The sequence below is a fragment of the Pituophis catenifer genome, unplaced genomic scaffold (assembly GCF_029215685.1).
Source record: "Pituophis catenifer annectens isolate HBS135680 unplaced genomic scaffold, rPitCat1.0.hap2 SCAF_2, whole genome shotgun sequence".
NCBI classification, from domain to species: Eukaryota; Metazoa; Chordata; class Lepidosauria; order Squamata; family Colubridae; genus Pituophis; species Pituophis catenifer.
This window is the reverse complement of record NW_027256882.1, coordinates 161,224,963-161,245,925: the sequence shown is the minus strand read 5'-3', so window position 1 is coordinate 161,245,925 and position 20,963 is coordinate 161,224,963. Positions and strand designations below refer to the sequence as shown.

The following is a 20,963-nucleotide window of genomic DNA, read 5'->3' as shown; positions in this document are numbered from 1 at the left end:
TTGAAGGATATCTTCCTGCAGGTTTTGAAATTTATATTTTGTGAAATGAATTAAGAATGTTTTATTGATGTATTAAGAGATTTTTAAAATGTTTAATATAAGATTATAGTATCTTAAAAGGTATATGAGAGGAAATGTTTAAGGTTTTAAAATGTTCAATTTTATGAAGGATTAAAGACGATAAATGTTAAATTTAGAATCTTATTAGGGAGTAATGCTGAAAAAGAGTGGTGTTTGAAGGTGTGGAAATGAAATTTATCCATGATTTTTAATGTTTGTAATATTGTTAAATTATTGGATTACACATCAAGAAAAAGGTCTTTATATTTAGGAAGAGTTTAGGAGTTAAAGAGTGTGTGGGAGTTTTGAATTTTATAGTTAGTTAGTATATTTTAGCTTATGCTTGTTAAATGTTACACCGTTTTCGCTCTGGGAAGTCGGGGGTGGGTGGGGAGGGAGGGACAAAGGTTGGGTTGGGATAAAAGTGTTGAATAGATAAATGTTTTAATAGAAAAGTAAATGTGGGGGAAATGTAATAATAAATGAAATGATAATATTAAGATATGATAATTATTGGAGGAGTAAGGTGGAAAAAAGATGTATTCAGATGATACATTGACTGATTGATTATATATTGTATGTTTGTTTGTTTACAAAATAAAAAACTTTTTAATTAAAAAAAAAGAAATAGTCAGGCATGGGAAGGATTTTGTGGTTCCCAGTGTTTTCTTTTCTGTGGGAAACGGGTCCAAATGGCTCTTTGAGTGTTTAAGGTTGCAGACTGGATTGTAGGGAGAGGAACTGCAAACCATGACCATCTGTTTCTGATTGGGCAATGAAAGGAAGGCTCAAATTCTCATATCTTATTTGCTTATTAAATGTGTTATTGTAATACAAGTAGTCCTTGACTTAAAACAGTTCATTTAGTGACCATTCAAAGTTACAATGGCACTGAAAAAAGGGACTTCTGATCATTTTTCACACTTATGACGGTGGCATCATCCTCATGGTCATGTGATTTACATTTGGATGCTTGACAACTAGTCCGTAGTTATGACGGTTGCAGTGTTCCAGGGTCATGTGATCGTTTTTTGCGACCTTCTGACAAGCAAAATCAATAGGGAAGCCAGATTCACTTTAAAAACCCAAGTTACTAATTTAACAACTGCAGTGATTCGCTTCATAAATGTGGCAAGGAAAGTCGTAAAATGGGGCAAAAGAACTCACCAAATTTATCACTTAGCAGCATAAATTCTGGACTCAATTGTGGTCGCACGTCGAGGACTACTTGGATTATACTGCTGCCTATTGAAGTTAGTTTAGCAATTAACAATTCCTTTTCATCCCCATCACCCCACTCTACTATATGACATTTTAATTTAGAAATAGAGCTGAAAACAAATCCTTCAGCAAAACCTTAAAATGTACTCTTTATCAAAACAAACAAACAAACAAACCAGCTTGCAATCTGAGAATCTAGAAAAGTTGAATTTACTCCTAGAAATTCCACATCTATAATATCCATGGCAAAAAAAATAAATTAAACATCTATTCCTCATGGTGATGTGATTATAATGACATTAATACCTATGTACCTTAGTACACACTGGTGAAAGTTTATTGTGAATCATTTTTATTTATTTACCATATATCCCGCCTTTATTATTTTTACAAATTATTCAAGGCAGTGAACATATCCAACACACACCCCTATTTTCCCCACAACAACAATCCTGGGAAGTGAGTTGAATTGAGAAAGTGTCACTGGTCCAAAATCACCTAGCTGGCTTTCAGGGGTAAGGCGGGACTAGAACTCCCAGTCTATCTAACCTGGTGCCTTATCCCAGGGGTGAAATGCTCCCGGTTCGGACCAGATCGCCCGATCCGGTAGTGATGGAGGCGGGTGGTTCGGAGAATCGGTAGCAAAAATCCCTGCCCCCCCCATGCCCAGCTGAGCCACACAATCATCAGAGGCTTTTTTTTACTTTTAAAAGCATTTTTTCTACGCCCTCTTCTGCAGAAAAAATGCTTTTAAAAGTAAAAAAAAAGGCTCTGATGATCGCGTGGCTCAGCTGGGATCATCAAAGGCTTTTAAAAGAAAAAAAGCCCTTTTTTCTTTTAAATGCCTCTGACGATCCAAGCTGAGTTTTTTAAAAAGCCTCTGCCGATCAGGCAACTCAGCTTGGATCATCACAGGCATTTAAAAGAAAAAAAGGTTTTTTTCTTTTAAATGCCTCTGACGATCCAAGCTGAGTTGCCTGATCGGCAGACGTTTTTTAAAAAACTCAGCTTGGATTGTCAGAGGCATTTAAAAGAAAAAAAACCCTATTTTTCTTTTTTTAAAAAGCCTCTGCTGATCAGGCAAGTCAGCTTGGATCGTCAGAGGCATTTAAAAGAAAAAAACCCTATTTTTCTTTTAAATGCCTCTGACAATCCAAGCTGAGTTTTTTAAAAAGCCTCTGCCGATCAGGCAACTCAGCTTGGATCGTCAGAGGCATTTAAAAGAAAAAAAACCCTATTTTTCTTTTTTAAAAAAGCCTCTGCTGATCAGGCAACTCAGCTTGGATCGTCAGAGGCATTTAAAAGAAAAAAAACCCTATTTTTCTTTTAAATGCCTCTGACGATCCAAGCTGAGGTTTTAAAAAAGCCGCTGCCGATCAGGCAAGGGATCGTCAGAGCCTTTTGAAAGCATTTTTTTATAACTCTTTGCCGAAGAGGTTGTAGAAAAAATGGTTTTAAAAGTAAAAAAAAAAAAAAAAAGGCCACGCCTACCCAGTCACATTACCCCACCACCACCAAGCCACACCCACAGAACCGGTAGTAACAAATTTTAGATTTCACCACTGCCTTATCCAAACTAGCTCCCTGCACCTAGACACATACAAGATCACTTTTATTTTTTAACACCTAATTCCAATCACTTTCACCCATTCTTGCCTATGGTTCTTACCAATGGGTACAGTGTCAGTACCAGGAGACCACAAGGTTCTTCACTTGGTCCCCCATATCCAGCAGTCACAAGTCGTGCCACGTTTTTGTGGTTCATCAATGGGAGGCTGTACACGGCCCACTCAGATGCAAATTGTTGGTGGCACAAAGGAGGAAAGGCCTTGATGGCCACAGATTGCTGGCCGAAGGTTCCTTGCCACAGTTTAGAAAGCTGCCCTTCGTGGAGAAGCTGTTCCAAAAAGGATTAGGGAAAAGGATTAGTTAAAATTCCTATCAATGCTTTAGGTAGGAGATTGTTGTTTTTCAACTGTACCAAGAAATTAAAAACTCTTTCCACACTGATCTTATTTTCTGTCCCTTATGATGTTCCCTCTGCTGGTTGGGGAATTCTGGGAGTTGAAATTCACAGCTTTTAAAGTTGCCAAGCTTGGAAACACCTGTTATAGATAAAGCTAGCTTCCAGCTGATACAGGTAGTCCTTGACTTACAACAGTTCATTTAGTGGCTGCTCGAAGTTGCAACAGCACTGAAAAAAGTGACTTATGTCCATTTTTCACATTTACTACCGTTGCAGCCTCAATGCAATGACGTGATCAAAATTCAGATGCTTGGCAACTGACTCACATGAATGATAGTTGCATTGTTCCGGGGTCATGTAATACCCTTTTGCAATCTTATGACAAGTAAAGTCAATGAGGAAGCCAGATTCATTTAACAACCGTGTTACTAATTTAACAACTGCAATAATTCACTTAATAACTATAAAAAAGATTGTAAAATAGGACAAAAGTCACTTAACAACTCTCACTTAGCAACATAAATGTTGGGCTCAATTGTGGTCATAAATCAAGGACTACCTGTACTGGCAAGGACCTCACTCTAATCCCATGTTGGCAAACTTATGGAACGCATGCCGGAAGTTGCATGCAGAACCATCCCGCAAGGAATGCGGGGCCTCGCTGGCTCCTCTTCTGCGTTCCTGTGCACACACGCGTGCCAGTCAGCTGGCCATCGCACGTGCGGGAGTGGCAAAACCTGGAAGAGGGGCGTTCCATCGCGCATGTGCAGGCCGGCACCCTAACTTCCGAAATTACGTTGCATGCATGCGCGATGGCCAGTTGTTCATCAGGCGCATGTGCGTGCCAGAAACCAAAAGTTCGGGTTCTGGCTTGCACATGCGTGATGGAACGCCGCTCTTCTGGGTATCGGCGCTCCTACATGCACGAAGGCCAGCGGGGACGCACATTCCTCACAGGATGGTTTCGCGTACCATTTCCAGTACGCAGGACGGCACGCAGTGACGTAAAAGGTTAGCCATCACTGCTCTAGTCAGTAGCACATGTTTTTAGAGCTTTATATTTTGGTCCCTGATTACTTCTTTAGGATCATCAAGTTGCCAAACTGAAGAACCTCCTTCTTTGGAATTGCATGTGAAGGAAACCTCTGGCCACCCCAATAACTGCTATCTTGGCATTGCCATTAAGATTGACCGGGGGGGGGGGGGGGAAGCAAATCATGGTAGGTCTACCACATCTGGCCTGCAGAGTTCCAGGTGACTTCTAGATGACAGTGGAGAGATGCAGAAATTCCAATGCTTGCCATATAGGGGTCATCTGGTTTTTTTGCAGTGGATTTGGTAGACCTAGTGATGGTGACTCCTGGTGGCTTGGCTCCTCCCCAGACTGAATCATACCTGAATGAATTGGAGATCTGGAACCTCCAGCCTGGGCAGTTTTTTCTCATCCTTTAGTTCTGAGCCTGTCGTTACCTTGTTGAGTTCTCCAGTTTCTTTTGGTCTTAGTAGCACTGCATGAACTTTCCGATGCCTTAGAACTAAAAAGTCACAGAAAGACATTTCCTCCTCAATGACATACTCTGTATTTTTTTCCCAATGTTATATCCTCCCTAAATTAGGCAAATAGTAATCTATTTGAGAAAAAAAAATATTTTGCTATTCAAGGGAAAAGTAAAAGTACAGGGCAGAGAAGCTGTACCATGAGCATATAAGAAACTCCCTTATATTTCAGCTAGAAAAACCCACTGAACAACTCAACAGTTTGCTAGTCATTCAGATTTTTGTGGCCCAGTTTTTAGTAGCCCTCTTTTATATTGAATCGGATCATTGATCCATTTAGCTCAGTGGTGTCAGCACTGATTGGCAAAAGTTTCCCAACATTTTCATCAGGTTTTTTTCAACTCTACTTAAGAAACTTGCTGAAAGTTGAATCAGGGACCTTCTGCATGCCCAACAGCAGCTCCGTGACTAAATGCAATTTTACACTATACAGGTAGTCCTCGACTTATAACATTTCATTTAACGACTGCTCAAAGTTACATTGTCACTGAAAAAATGACTTATGACCATTTTTCCAAGTTACAACCTTTGCAGCATCCCCAGGATCACCTGATCAAAATTCGGATGCTTGGCAACCGGTTCATATTTATGACGGTTTTCAGTGTCGTCCTGTGATCAGGCTTTGCAACCTTTGGACAAGCAAAGTCAATGGGGAATCCAGATTCATTTAACAATCATGTTAGTAACAATTTGGAGAAGCCAAATTCAGTTAACCACCGTGTTACTAATTTAAACACTGCACTGATTCACTTAGCAACTGTGGCATGAAAAGTCATAAAAAATAGGGCAAAACTCACTTAACAAATGCTTCATTTAGCAACATAAATTTTGGCCTCAATTGTGATCATAACTCAAGGACTATCTGTATGCACAAAACTATGGCTCCCATGTGGTCCCGGGTTCTGCTTTAAAAAGTACATTTTCTTGCAAACAATCATGGGTATATTCATGATAATGTGGATTATAATTATGAGGTCCTGGTATAGGACAGCCTGAAAACAAGGTTGTAGTTATGTAGATGTATCTTGGATATCAGATTCTGATGGATCCTTGAGCAAGATTCCCTGTGTTGGCTACCTTTCTTTCTTTCTTTCTTTTTTTTTAGAAATATTTTTATTCTACATTTTTAACCTTTAAAATCACAATTACACTATTACAGCTTTCTATTATCGGAATTTTTTCTTAATTTCAATTTATCCACAGGCCTATTGTTTTATAACATATATATTCTTATTTCATAGTTACTTATTTGTATGATGTATACAATATTTACATGTCTACTACACTCTAAAATATACATTTCTTCCAATTATTATTTTTCCTGAACATTCACTAAACATTAATTTTAGACTTCTTTTCAAGCCAATTATACCACCTGTTCCACCTCTCATCATACACTGTTTCCTCTCTGTCCCTTAATTCCATCGTTAATTTGTCCATTTCTGCGTATTCTAGCACCTTTTTTATAATCATTGTGTTTGATGGAGTGTTTTCTTGCTTCCAGTTTTGGGTGAATGTGATTCTGGCTGCGGTGATTATATATGGAACATGATGTATTGAATTTCTTTGCATTACCTTTTATTATACCCAAAAGGAATAACTCTGGCTTCATATCAATTTTTTGTTCAATAATTTCCTCCTTTGGCTACCTTCCTTAGCACTGCCACCTTGTTCATTTGCCTGCTTCTTTCCTTTAGAGCAGGGGTGTCAAACGCAAAGCCCGTGGGCCACATCTGGCCCTCAGAGTGCTTAGATCTGGCCCGTGGGGCTGCTCTGGAAACAGCAAAGGACCAGCCCACGGTGCCTCTGCCAGTGAAAACGGAGCTCAGGAGGGCCATGTGCGCCAGAGGTGGGTTCAAATTTTTTTTACTACCAGTTCTGTGGGCGTGGCTTATTTTGTGGGCATGGTTTGATGGTCATGTGACAAACAATTCTTTAGGATTTAGCAGAGGTACTGGTCTACCAGGCTTTTAACTGCTTGCAGAGCCGTACCAGTCTACCAATTTGTTCTTGGAGCATACCAGTCTACCCATTTGTTTTTGGAGCGCACTGGTCTACCACCACACTGCCTTTTACTGCTGATCAGCTGAAGGGTGGCCCTTTGATGCGCCATGGCAAGAGTTTAAACAGTTTTTTGCCACTCTGCCATCACCAAGAGCATCGGAAACTGTTTTCAGACAACTTGGCCTCAATTGCCAATCTACCACCACTGAGCAGTTTACAAGGAGAGGATCGGTTCTAGCCGATCAGTTGGGAGGCTTCTTGGCTTCTCAATTTAAAGCTAAGATGTCTTGTGTTTTTTCTTCTCTTCTTTGTCAAGTGAGCCCTGATTTTTTCCTTCTAGCCGATCAGCTGGAACTCGGGAGGCAGCGAATAGATTGGGGGCGGGGCCAGGCAGAGATGGTATTTACCGGTTCTCCGAACTACTCAAAATTTCCACTACCGGTTCGCAAGAACTGGGAAGAACCAATAGCAACCCACCACTGATGTGCATCCTTCCAAGCTCTGTTTTTGCTGGCAGAGGGTTGCAGGAAGCCGTCACAGCCAGAAACAGAGCTTGGGAGCCTGTTTTCAGTGATAGATCACTCGGGCCACCACGAGTGCCCCTGACACAAGTGATATCGACCTGGCCACACTTACCCTGTCCATGCCCACCCCGGCCCCCTGAAGTCAAACACACAACCCTGATGAATTGAGTTTGACACCCCTGCTTTAGAGCCACCATACTTCACCACTACCAAAAAAGCAAGGGCAAAGCCAGTGGAATCTCTTGTCTGAATCTTATACAGGTAATCCTCAATTTACAACAGTTCATTTAGTGACCGTTTGAAGTTACATCATCAGTGAAAAAAGTGACTTACAGTCACTTTTAAAAGTTTTTCACACTTACAACCGTCGTATCATCCCCGTGGTCGTATGATCAAAATCCAGATGGTTGGCAACTAAATCAATATTCATGATGGTTGCATCCTGGGATGATGTGATCCCCTTTTTCGACCTTCTGACAAGCAAAGTCAATGGGGAAGCCAGATTCACTTAACAACCAGGTTACTAACTTAACAGCTGCAGTGATTCACTTAATGATGGTGACAAGAAATGTTGTAAAACAGGGCAAAAGTCATTTAACAACTCTCTCACTTAGCAGCACACATTTCGGGCTCAACTGTGGTCGTAAGGTGAAGACTACCTGTAACAGTGATGACTAGTGGCCAGGAGGAGAGGAGAGGCACTCAGTGGTGGGTTCTTTGGTTTTTCTAATGTGCCCCCAAATTTCACTCTGTGAGTCTGCTCAGTATTTATATCTTTTCCATATAATCAGGGGTGGGCTGTTGGGGGTTCGCAGGGGTTCGGAACAGGGGTGGGTTCTACTTACCTTTACTACCGGTTCACAACGGGATCGCACACACACGCTTGCTTCGCTCATGCACGTGCCTTGCTTCTGCGCATGTACAGATCGCTTCTAATGACATCAGGGTCAGTGGGCTGAGCCTCCCGCCAGTTTTACTACCGGTTCTATAGAACCAGTCCGAACTGGGGGCAACCCACCACTGGTTCGGCAGAACCTCTAGCTAAGATTCTGTGCAGTTTGGAGAACCCCCAAATCCTACTCCTGGCTGGCCCTGCCTACCCCTTCCTGCCCCTCCCAGGAGTCCCCATGCAGCCTGTTTTGGATGCAGGTAAGTGCAGGGCGTGCGCAGAAGCTCGGGGAGGGTGAAAAACGGGCCTACTGAAAGTTCAAGAAGGCCGGAAATGGGCCCATGTCCGGCCTCCAGAGAGCCTCCAGAGCCTGGGGAGGCTGTTTTTGCCCTCCTGGAGGCTCGAGAAAAGCCTTCGGAGCCCAGGGAAGGCAAAATGCCTCCCCCCACTCTCGCTGTGGTGCAGGAGACCAACTAGACCACGCCCACCATGGTCACGCCCACCCAGCAACCGGGCAGTGAATCCCTTGCTAAAATTTTTGAAGCCCACCCCTGCATATAATGGAAATACATCATCTAAACATGCTGCTACCATATTTTTCAGGAGTGTCTCAGAGAGTAGGGGAGCTTTTCTTCACTTTCCCTATCTCAAATTCAGCCAACTTTTGTGCAGCCAACTCTTTTTTAAAAATACTTTCCTTGAAATTGCCATACCTGGAAATGCCGAGAAACATAGGAGGATCACTAGGCAGGTTACTGTGATCCAGGCAATCTTGGCGGGACTAGGCAAGGACTCGGCTGCAGGGATAAAACAAGAGAGCACAGATGTCATATTATAATGGGAGAAAAGGGAGGAGAGCATTTCAAGTTTCCGAGAAGGCAGAGCAATCTCTTTCAACCCATTTGCCATATTTAATAGCTATATATATTGCTAAGCCTCTTGGCTCAAAGTCTCGGGCCCTCCTCCACATCTCCAGGTGCCTATGGGCCTCTGCATGTCCATCTCCAAGCTCTCTGCCCATCCTCGATATCGGCTTCTTGCCATCCTCTCCTGGCCCTTTCCTCTGAAGTTTTAATTAAAATTAAAGCAGGGGAAAGGACATTTCCCTCCCTCTAAGAAGCAGCCCATACCTTCTCATCTCTGCAGCCAACATTCCTATGTCCTCCCCATAGGTTTTGAAGGTTTGAAGGCCATAATATGGCATCACAACACTACAGAAGGCTGTGCGGATGGGAGTGTGTGTTTGTGTGTAAGCGTTGGAGAGATGATAAAACAGCAGTGTGGGGAGTATATTTTTGTAAAAAGGGAAATGGGAACTATAAGGACTTTTGATTACAGAATCTAGTTCTTTTTTTTCTTGAAATGTGCTCAGCCACCAAGAAAATGAATGCAAATGACAGACAACACTTACGTTACCCAATGCTGAAGTGAGAGATTAATATTTCTTTTTCTTGTAGGATTTGATGTAAAGCCCTAAAGAAGGCTGGAATAAGGAGAAAGTCCCAGGTGGAACTCCATTTTAATCGTTGTTCTACTTAATACTTTTGGAATCCGGGGCTAATTTAAATATCAGGGTGGGGGAATGTCAAGGGTGGTTGGAGATTGGTATCAGCAGAAGACAAGCAGCTTCAAAAGCACGGAGGTTGATGGAGATTGGGGGGAGAGGGATAAGAAGAAAAGAGTGAAAATGTTCCTCAAGAGGTGAGAAGGTCCCTTTCTTCCTTTGCTAGGCTCCCTCTATCTTTGGATCGGGTTCTGTGTCAAATTAAAAACAGCAAGAAATATTACCCCAAACAAAGGAAGGTTCTTTAATTCACAAGACAAAATAGAAAGGAGGGAGACAGGGGGATGTCATAGAATCTCTGATAAGTTGGCTTTGAGAAGTTACAGAATAGAATTCTTAGGTTGCCAGATCACGATAATCATCTTTTTAATATGCAGACTTCCCAATCTCTTCTATGAAATTTAACCCCTTCAATGTCATCCCAAATGAAAAGCCTAAACATAATGGTATCCAATCAGATGTCCTCTAGAAGTGCAGGAATTCCTATTTCCAGAATTCCCAGTCAGCATAACTCACAGAGACCAGCAAATCGGAGAAAGCTGCATTAGTATGCATGAATGAATTTACTCCCGTTCATATTAACCCCTTGTCCCTCTTTCTTGCCTCAAAAAGTCCTACCGTCCTATAAATAAGATTACATGGCCTATTCTTGTTCCAGATATCTTTAGTTTTGCAAATGAACAGTTTTGTTGGTAGGTCTTCTCTACCTCAAGAGAAGGTATCATCATTCCCTGTCTATCCTTCACAGAGGAAACAAATATCCAAACTTTCTAGCTTCACAATAGAAAAATGACCATTTGTCTCCATGCTCTATTTTTTTTTTAAAAAATATGTTATTAATTTTAAAAGTAAAACAATGGACATTGCTCAACGTCTCTGGTTTCTAACATTTGCGTCAAATTCAAGTTAATAAGTAATATATTCCTTAATCTATATACAAATTTATATATCTCCTATTTCATTATATATCAAGTATACAGTATTGTACTTCCTAAACAGCTATACAGGGGTGGATCCTACTTACCTTTATTACCGGTTTGCAATGGGGCCGCGCGCACAGTAAGTATATGCAATATTAAATAGGTTAATTTTTGTCATATTTGCCATCTGTCATGCCCAGTAAGAAAAATTCCGGCTTGACTTCTGTTTTGAACATTAACATCTCTTCTAACCAGCTCCTTATTTGCTGCCAAAAACTTTTTGCTTTTGAGCACTCCCACCACATATGGTAGTATGTATACTACCATATGTGGTGGGAGTGTCTCCATGCTCTATTATTTACTTCACCAAACTGATTACTTTTAGCAAAGTGATTGGATTATTATCTGGGAACTTTGGAAAATTGCAGTTGGGCAAAAGCTTTGTCTGAAAAGCACTCTAAATTTGAATATTCCCAAGGGAATAATCTAGAGAAGGAGCAAAGCAAGAGGTAAAACCAAGGAACCCATTAGGAATCTGATATGAAGCAAAGAAAAGTGCCTGCCTTTATGATGAAATTCAGGCGTTTAAAGTTGTATTTGTTGCCACAAGAGAGGAAGATAGATAGCTCTGCGGACAAGCCACTGTAATTTAACACCAGCTGTCTGCAATTAAAGTAAGTTCGAATCTCACCAGGCTCAAGGTTGACTCAGCCTTCCATCCTTTCTAAGGTAGGTAAATTGAGGACCCAGTTTGTGAGGACAATAAGCTGACTTTGTATAAATATACAAAAGTATGAAGGCTATTGCTTAATGCACTGTAAGCCGCCCTGAGTCTCCGGAGAAGGGCGGCATATAAATCAAATTAAAAAAAAAAAAAGATGATTTTTCTGCCTTGGCTGCTAAAATCATAGTTGGACTTTGCATTTTACAACAGTCCTCGATTTACAACAGTTCACTTAGTGACCATTCAAAGTTACAACGGCGCTAGAAAAAGTGACTTATGACTTTTTTTCATACTTAGCCATTGCAGTATCCCCACGGTCACGTGATCAAAATTCAAATGCTTGGCAACTGACTCATATTTACGACAGTTGCAGTGTTCCAGGGTCACGTGATTACCTTTTGCGATCTTCTGACAAGCAAAATCAATGGGGAAGCCAGATTCATTTAACAGCCATGTTACTAACTTAGCAACTGTAGCAATACACTTAACAACTGTGGCAAGAAAAGGTCGTTAAATGGGCAAAATTCGCTTAACAACTGTCTCACTTAGCAACAGACATTGTGGTCATAAGGTGAGGACTATCTGTATTTAGGAAAAATGAGAACATATACTGGTCAGCATATCCGTGTGCTTTTAAACTAATTTAGTTAACCTATTTGTATCCTCCTTTTTAAACTTAAGACAGCATTAAAGCCGTCGCACTTTTGAAGTCAAAACCTGCCGTCATTTTTCACCCTTTACATTTTTAGCTGCAAGTTAAGAAATTAGAAATAACCTGCCTCTTATTATTGTATATGTAAAGTGGACTACGGTGATTTATGGCCGCAGAAACTCAAAACGACAACCTTTGATCCTAGCTTGCCTACCAGTTAAATACCACTGTACTTCCAGAACTGGAAAACCAAGGAAATCAAACCCATACCAACCCTTCCATGTCAGCCAAATTGGAAGTCCCAAATTGGCTTAGCACATTTATTTAAAGGGAAATTTTTGTTTGGGAGCAACAATTCTCCTTTTCACCTGAAGCCTCTCCTTAGAGCAGCCAGACAGCTCCCTCTCTTTTGGTATGCAGTTATCAGCTTGACTCAGAGATCTGGCTGGCTTGGGCTTTCTCTCGGCATCCTCAAGGTCTCTCCTGAGTTAAGTGCTCTTCTCAAACAAAGGCAGCTCCCTTCCCTCCCTTCCCACCACCTATCCAGCTCTGCATCTCTTGGTGAGCTTGCTTGGGAAGGAAAAAAAAATCAAAGACTCTCAAGATTTGCAGGGCAAGGAGAAGAATAGATAAAAACAGGAAGGAGAAGAAAGAACTGTGAAGGAGCATCTGCATAATACTAGGGGCGGAGATGGGGGGGTGAGTGGGCAGGAGGATTCTTCTATCCTGAATTTCCCTGCCACCTTAATTGTTCTGCTGTGACTTCCACTTGCGACCCATAAATCTTCCCCCATCCTATCCCCCACCCCCACCCCGTCCCATTCAGCATTTCCTTCCTGACCTCTGACCTCCAGATTTCTTACCAGGTCTGTTTCCAGGCTTGGCGTAGCTGATGTTCGCATTACACAGATCAGAGCGGCACCTACAGGACAAGGTGATGGCAGCCGAAGAGCGAAACTCACAAGCTGGGGAATCACAGGCTTCTTTTTCACTTATCCAGCAACCTGAATGGAGATTGGGGGGGGGGGGGAGGAAGAGAGGGAAAGAAGTGAGGAGAGAATCAGGGGTGAAATCCAGCAGGTTCTAACAGGTTCTGGAGAATCGGTAGTGGAAATTTTGAGTAGTTCGGAGAACTGGCAAATACCACCTCTGGCTGGCCCCAGAGTGGAGTGGGAATGGAGATTTTGCAATATCCTTCCCCCTGGAGTGGGGAGGGAATGGAGATTTTGCAGTATCCTTCCCCTGCCACACCCACCAAGCCACGCCCACAGAACCGGTAGGGAAAAATTTTGAATTTTACCCCTGGAGGGGATTCAGGAGGACAAAGTTCATGAGAGCTTCTCTGCAAGGACTAAATCTTGCGTGTTGGAAAGGAAAACAGAACAGACCCAAAAGGGCTTTTCTTCAAGAGGCAACTAAACTTTCTTTGTTTTTCCTTGAAGACGTTTCGCTTCTCATCCAAGAAGCTTCTTCAGAACTTGGATGAGAAGCCATACGTCTTCAAGGAAAAATAAAGAAAGTCCAGTTGCCTTTTGGGGTAAAAAAAGCATCTTTGGGACAACCATGACCTGGATGACTGAGAATTTCCATAGACATTTAGAACAGAACAGAATAACAGAGTTGGAGGGGGCCTTGGAGGTCTTCTAGTCCAACCCCCTGCTCAAGCAGGAAACTCTATACCAGTGATGGCTAACCTTTTTGCCATCGTGTGCCAGGAGGGGGGGGGCGGGGGAGGTTCGCACTCTCATGTGCCCACACCCATAATTCTATGTGCCCCGCCCCCGCGCATGCGCACGTGACCCCCCCTCCTGGCACGCAATGGCCCTGTAGGCCCTGTAGAGAGGCTCTGGAGGCTGGGGATAGCAAAAAAGTCACTTCCTGTCCAACCGGAAGTTGGGAAATGGGCTGTTTCTGGCCTCCGGAGGGCCTCCGAGGGGATGGGGAAGGCTGTTTTTGCCCTCCCTAGACTCATAGAGAGGATCTGGAGCCAGGTGAGAAAGAAAAACAGCCCTTCCCCACCCCCTCCAGGCCCTCCGGAGGCAGGAAACAGCCTGTTTCCCTACTTCTGGTAGGCCCAGAAAGCCTGAAAATCAGCTGGCCGGCGCACGCATATGCACCAGAGCTAAGCTCGCATGCCCACTGATATGGCTACACGTGCCACTTGTGGCACACGTGCCATAGGTTCACCATCACGGCCGTATACCATTTCAGACAAATAGTCCAACCTCTTCTTAAAAACATACAGTGTTGGAGCACCCACTGGAGACAAGCCACTTTCCATTCCAAAGAATTTGTGGGATTTGACCTGCCTTTTAGCTGAATCCCGATTTTTTTCATTTATTCAGCCTCCTAAATTTATTCAGCCTCCTACATGGTTGAAATGTGTTGGTACAGTGTAACGGTATCCACATGCCCTCCACCAAATTGTATTATTCGGTAACTTTTCTATAGTCATTGCTGCTTTTTCTTTCATTCTTCACTGTAGTTGCAACAAGCTCTACGTTTCTAACATACTGTGTTTTTTTGTGCCAAATTAAAGATACAGGAATTTAAATTTTTGTCACCAGCATGCTCAGGGCCTCAAGATTGGAGATCTGTTCAAGTCTTAAATCTTGAATGAAATATGTACATTGGCACATATTTATTTAGAAAAGGGACTGAAGCAGAGAGGAATGGCTGTTTTGTTTTGTTGCAAAAACATACATAGAGGTACTCCTTGACTTACAACCATCCATTTAAGTGACCATTCAAAGTTATAATGGCATTGAAAAAAGTGACTTACAACTGGTCCTTGCATTTGTGATTGTTGCAGCATCCTGCTTGATTAAAATTCGGAGGATTGGCAATCAGCATCTATTTAAAGCAGTTGCAGCATTCCAGGGTCATGTGATCATCATTTGCGTCTTTCCCAGCCAGCTTCCAACAAAGCAAAGTCAATGGAGGATGCCAGATTTGCAAAACCACTGTGTGAGTCACTTAAGAACTCCAGTGATTCGCTCAATAACCGTGGCAAAAAGGTTGTAAAATCAGGCCTGACTCACTTAAGAATTGCCTTGCTTAACAATGGAAATTCTGGTCCCAGTTGTGGTTGTAAGTTGAGGACTACCTTTACCTACATACATTTGGGAGAGCCAGTTTGGTGTAGTGGTTAAGGCAGTGGCAGTGAACCTTTTACTCACCGAGAGCTGAACAGGTATGCGTGTTGCGCGTGCACGTGCTATCTGCGTTAACACGCGGCTTCTCCCCATGCGCTGTGCATGCAACCGTACCATCTGTGCATGCACGCAGGTTTTGTCTGGCTCCCCCGTGCGCTGCGCGTGCAATCACACCATTTGCACATGTGCACAGTTTATCGCATGCACAATGCATGCACACGAACACCATCTACACATGCGCGCTGCACACAAGTACTCTTACGGGCATGCACAAACGAGCGTGCATGCACAGGAAAGCTCCGAAGACTACCTGGATCCCCTGAATTCCGCGCATGTGCACCAGAGGGCCGAACACCAGCTGGGACGTGGGCGCATGTGCAGCTGCAGGTGAGTTGGGAGAGAACTCATGTGCCTGGAAAGATGGCTCTGTGTGCCACCTCGGGCACACGTGCCACAGGTTCACCATCACAGGGTTAAGACACCAAGTTAGAAATCAGGAAACTCTGCATGAAGCGAGCTGGATGACCTTGGTCCAATCTCTCTCATCCCTAAGGAAGAGGCAATGGCAAACCACTTCTGGAAAACCTTGCCAAGAAAACTGCAGGGAACAGTCCAGGCAGTCTCCAGGAGTCAAAAATTGACTAAAGGCCCACATATATATACATACATATTTATGGAGTTAATATGCCTCTGCAATCATGCCTGACTCTCTCTGAGTTACAGACTTCCAAAACAGCAATAGGAACAATATATGAACAGCAAAATAAAAGAATACCAGCAGAATAAATAGCCGACCATGGCATTATAATTAGGAGACTGCCAACCAAGATTGAATAAGTTGCACAAGTTGGGCACAGTCATGTTGTTATTCCCATTTTTGAATTTCTGGAACATCGTCTTAAAAATATAATTAACATACAGGTAGCCCTCAATTTATGACCACAATCGAGCCCACAATTTATGTTGCTTAAGTGAGATGTTTGTTAAGTGAGTTTTGCCCCATTGGATGACTTTTCTTGCCACATTTGTTAAGTGAATCACCGCAGTTGTTAAATTAGTAACACGGTGGTTAAGTGAATCTGGCTTCCCCCATTGACTTTGCTTGCCAGAAGAGCGCAAAAGGGGATCACATGACCCAGGGACACTGAAACCGTCATAAATGTGAGTCAGTTGTCAAGCATCTAAATCAGAGGTAGGTTTCAGCAGGTTCTGACCAGTTCTGGAGAACCAGTAGCAGAAATTTTGAGTAGTTCGGAGAACCAGTAGTAAAAACTCTGATTGGCCCCACCCCCATCTATTCTCTGCCTCCCGAGTCCCAGTTGATCGGGAGGGAATGGGGATTTTGCAGTATCCTTCCCCTGGAGTGGGGAGGGAATGGGGATTTTGCAGTATCCTTCCCCTGCCACGCCTACCAAACCACGCCCACAGAACCAGTAGTAAAAATTTTTGAAACCCACCACTGATCTAAATGTAAATCACATGACCATGGGGATGCTGCAATAAGTGTGAAAATGGTCATAAGTCACTTTTTTCAGTGCCACTGTAACTTTGAATAGTCATTAAGTGAACTGTTTTAAATTGAGGACTACCTGTATCTAGTTCGATGTTCTCTCCGCTCCCCCCAACCCCCAACCTCCCCCCCCCCCCCGGCTGAATGCTTTAGGAACATTCTGATAAATCTGGAGATGTTACAATTGTGAACCTCATTTATGGAAATTTATGGCAGAGAAGTCCAAACAACCAGCTTCATCTTCTATTTTATTACTTTCCTGTATTTCCTCACTGCTTCTTTCCCTTTCATGCTTTCCATCAAGGAGGATAGCAATGAATAATGCACAAACCTCTTATGACTATCTCCCCTCTCCACATCTGGGAGTATTCCTTATTTCATCCCACCCTCAAAAGCATGGAAAGAGCCACGTGTTCAGTAACACAGAACACAAAATGGGAGAGGGGAGGATCATAAATCCCTCCAATCCACAAGATCTTAAAATAGGGCTGTCGCATGAAGGCCATGCAACATTCTCATTAAACATGGATAGGATTGGACTGTATTCTATGCTGCAGTTTATCCATTACTATGCTTGTATTTAAGAGGCAGAAAAAAAAAACCCCGCACTGAGGCTGCAAAAGAGAGAAAGAAAAATTACATCCAAGGCCACTTTAGGGAGTTTACTGTTTTGCCCCGATCTGAGTTTGGCTGTTTGAGCAGAATCAAGAATCAATTGCAAACAGGTAACGTTTAAGATCTGATTTCTACAATTCATTCCTCCCTATCCCCAAAATCATCCCTCTTAAAATCTGGGATCCTTCCCAAATATACAGGGAAAAAAAAAAAAAACAGAAGACGGGAACACTGTGCATGCCATCTTGAGCTCCTGAATGAAAACCAATTTTAATAAATAAATCAAAAAAATCAGCCTTCCACAATGTACTTATATCCATATGCATTGGGTCACGATATTAGTCATCTCAAATGAGACTATTCTGGATGGACAATTCTGAGAGTTATAATCCAAACACTTCTGGGCCAGGAAATAATAGAGCCATTGTGCTAGGACCATGGTTCTTTCTCAACAAGGTTCATGTTTGAGAGTATACAGGTAGTCCTCGACTTACGACCACAATTAAATCAAAAATTATTGTTGCTAAGTGAGACATTTGTCAAGTGAGTTTTGCCCCATTTTGCGACCTTTCTTGCCACAATTGTTAAGTGACTCACTGCAGTTGTTAAATTAGTAACATTAAGCGAATCTGACTTCCTCATTGATTTTGTTTGTCAGAAGGTCGCAAAAGGGGATTCCATGACGCTGGGATACTGCAATCTTCATAAATATGAACCATTTGCCAAGCATCCAAATTTTGATCACGTGACCACGGGGATGCTGCAAAGTTCATAAGTGTGGAAAAAAAGAGCCATAAGTCACTTTTTTCAGTGCTGTTGTAACTTTGAGCAATTACTAAACGAACTATTGTATTATTATTATTATTATTATTATTATTATTATTATTATTATTATTATTATTATTTAATTAAATTTATATACCGCCCTACTCCCGAAGGACTCAGGGCGGTGAACAGCCAAAAGATAAAATACACATAGTACAAACGTTAAAAACCATTTAAAATACATTAAATACTTTGGCCCAAAACAAATTTAAAACACCCCAATTTATAAAACAAATTTAAAAGCAATTAAAAGGGAGGTTAGGCCAGACCAGCCTGCTGGAATAAGAATGTTTTGAGGGCACGGCGGAAAGTGCGCAAATCTGGGATCCTCCGTATCTCCTCGGATATGTATGTCTCAACAGGACATACAGACCTGGGCATTTTACAGTCAGATCTTTTGGCTGTCCCTGTCTGGTCTGCACTAGGTCAATCAGAAATTAGAAATCAAATGTAAATAAGATGTAATGTGTATTCCTACCAGTAGCAGCTAATCAAAACCGGTTCAGCCTGTTGGTTCGGCCCTCCATAATAGTCCCAGTTTTGTATTAAAATAAAGGAAGGAGGTGGTAGAAGAGCAGACCCGAATAACTAATTAGCAAATGGAAGTTAAAGAATAAGATGAATGACAAATATCAAATTAGGAAGTATCAAATAGCTTTTCATTGAAAGTATTATATAAAAATAGAAATGTATGAATTTTGTGAAGATAAAAAATTATAAGGGGGTTTGAGGGGTTCAAGTTTTATAAAAAGGGGATTTTGATGGGATTATATTCTGTGGAAGTCAGGGGGGAGGGTTAGGGGGAGTTTGGGGGGGTTAGGGTGGGGAGTGTGGGGTGGGTTGGGGGGGGAAATGGGGTGAAAATGTAATTGTAAAACTTTTGCAATAAAAAAAAAGAAGATGAATGAATAATGATTAATGATGGACAAAAGACTGTACATTTGAATATGTTGATAAAAAATATAAAACTTTTATTAAAAAAAAAAACACCAGTCCGAGTTTCTCAAGTGGGAAAATTAATTGGTTGCCCCTGGTATACATATATGTGCAAGTTAGTAGCTTGCCCCAAAGCAATATTCTGGAAAAAAGCCTCATACGAAGAAGAATCTACAGAATCACGCAATGGAAACCTGGCAAAGTTTTCCAACCAAAAATGCTGCGCCTTCTCAGACCTCTTCAGATGACCTTGATCCTGTTTCCTTCAAACCAGATGCTCTCCTTAACCCCTGCTTCTCTAGAAGCATTGTGTGGTGTCAGACTTAGCATTCCTTGGGGAAATCATAGTCCAAAAGGAATCCCATGATCAAAAATAAGAGTATCAGTCTTTACATGGGAAATGCTAAGCTTTCCCGCTCAAATTTCTGGTAGCCAGCCCACTGCAAGCGTGGCTGTTAGACAAAGAAGGCAGGAATGTTGTTGTTTCTTTTTGCTACACACTTGCATAGTGCGTACTCTGACCTTATCTTCCTTGCTGCTCTCCATGGTAACTGCAGCTCCCGGGCGTGATTCAGTGTGGAGAACAGAGAAAGCTGTAGATATCTCCAAAAGAAAAGTCAGTTTGCAGTCTTTTTCTCAGGCAGGGATGGGCCAAAAATAGATTGGAATGTACTGGGCAAGATCTCTAGATGACTTGCAGAAGATGTGCAAACGATTGGCTTTTCAGTTTAACTCAAAAATCTTTTGCTGGTTTCTGAAATGAAAGAACCTCGGGGGAGGGGGGATTCAGGGGAAGAGGAAAATCAAGAACTTGAATATTTGGATGAAGCGGTTCTTCATATCTCTTAGATTTGGGGAAGATGTGTTTAAGCAAGTAGTTTTGCTCTCACTACTGTGAGAGATTCCCGAGTAGAGCAAATACTCATGCTTGCCGTTTAATGTGTTTATTGCCGTTTAATGTGTTTATCTGTTGTGCTATGTTTATCCCATTGTTCACCTCAGTGCATATTTGCTCAGTGAGCTATTAGTCAAAACACTTAAGTCCTAAGTAGTGAATCTTAAGGATTTAAAGTTGGTGGGGGGGGGGGGTTGTTTTGTTTTTTAAAGACCCTACAAACCTGGAATCCCTTTTCAGTCTGCTGCTCTGCAGATATTTTGATGTATAATTCCCCAAATTCACAGATGAGAATTATAGCACAACATGCTTTTTGGGGAACACATTTCTAGAGATGCAAACACCTCCTCTATTTCCTGATCTCTCTTTCCTTCAAAAAGATAAAGCTAAATATTATTAGAGTGACTGACACCTGGGTGATCGCAGCCAAAAGAATAAAAACCAGAGAGCAGCCGATTCAAATCTTCACTCAACTATGAAACTAATTGGGTGGACCTCAGCCAACTAACTAGGCGATATTTTCTTAGTCTACTTTACCTTTAAGGGTTGTTAGAAGGAGAAATAGACAAAAGTCCTACCAAAGTGAGTTCCTTTCAGCACGAATTGAAATATAACAAATAAGCTCTCCAAATAATCTCACTATGTCTAATAAAACATGACTGATATACCACTTAACAAGACACTTCAGTATCTGAGTTGAAAGATAATAAAATGCGCCCACCTCGGAGATACAAGGTCTACTTACAACCCACCATATCTCTTAGGTTTAGGGAAGGTGAGCTTAAGCAAGCAGAAGCGTTAAGCTACCAATCTGGAAAGGTTCCGTTTGTTTTTGGCATGCATTTGCAAAGGTAAGTGAATACTTGATGAGTACAAATTTCAAGGGAAGAACATACATTTCGGTGAGGCAATCCCAAATTTTATCTCTTTACTTCCTATATTCTAA

At 42.0% G+C, this 20,963-nt stretch overlaps 1 protein-coding gene across 1 annotated transcript in view; it reads right to left on the bottom strand.

Annotated features, from left to right (window-relative positions):
• Positions 1-20,963, bottom strand: part of AMHR2 (anti-Mullerian hormone receptor type 2) — a 45,731-nt gene that overhangs the window by 24,019 nt on the left and 749 nt on the right. The window contains exons 2-5 of the mRNA XM_070934935.1: positions 12,945-13,085; positions 8,935-9,018; positions 4,643-4,782; positions 2,951-3,178 (exon numbers count right to left, since the gene is read on the bottom strand). Of these exons, the coding sequence (XP_070791036.1) occupies positions 2,951-3,178; positions 4,643-4,782; positions 8,935-9,018; positions 12,945-13,085 (593 nt within the window). The remainder of the gene's footprint in view (positions 1-2,950; positions 3,179-4,642; positions 4,783-8,934; positions 9,019-12,944; positions 13,086-20,963) is intronic.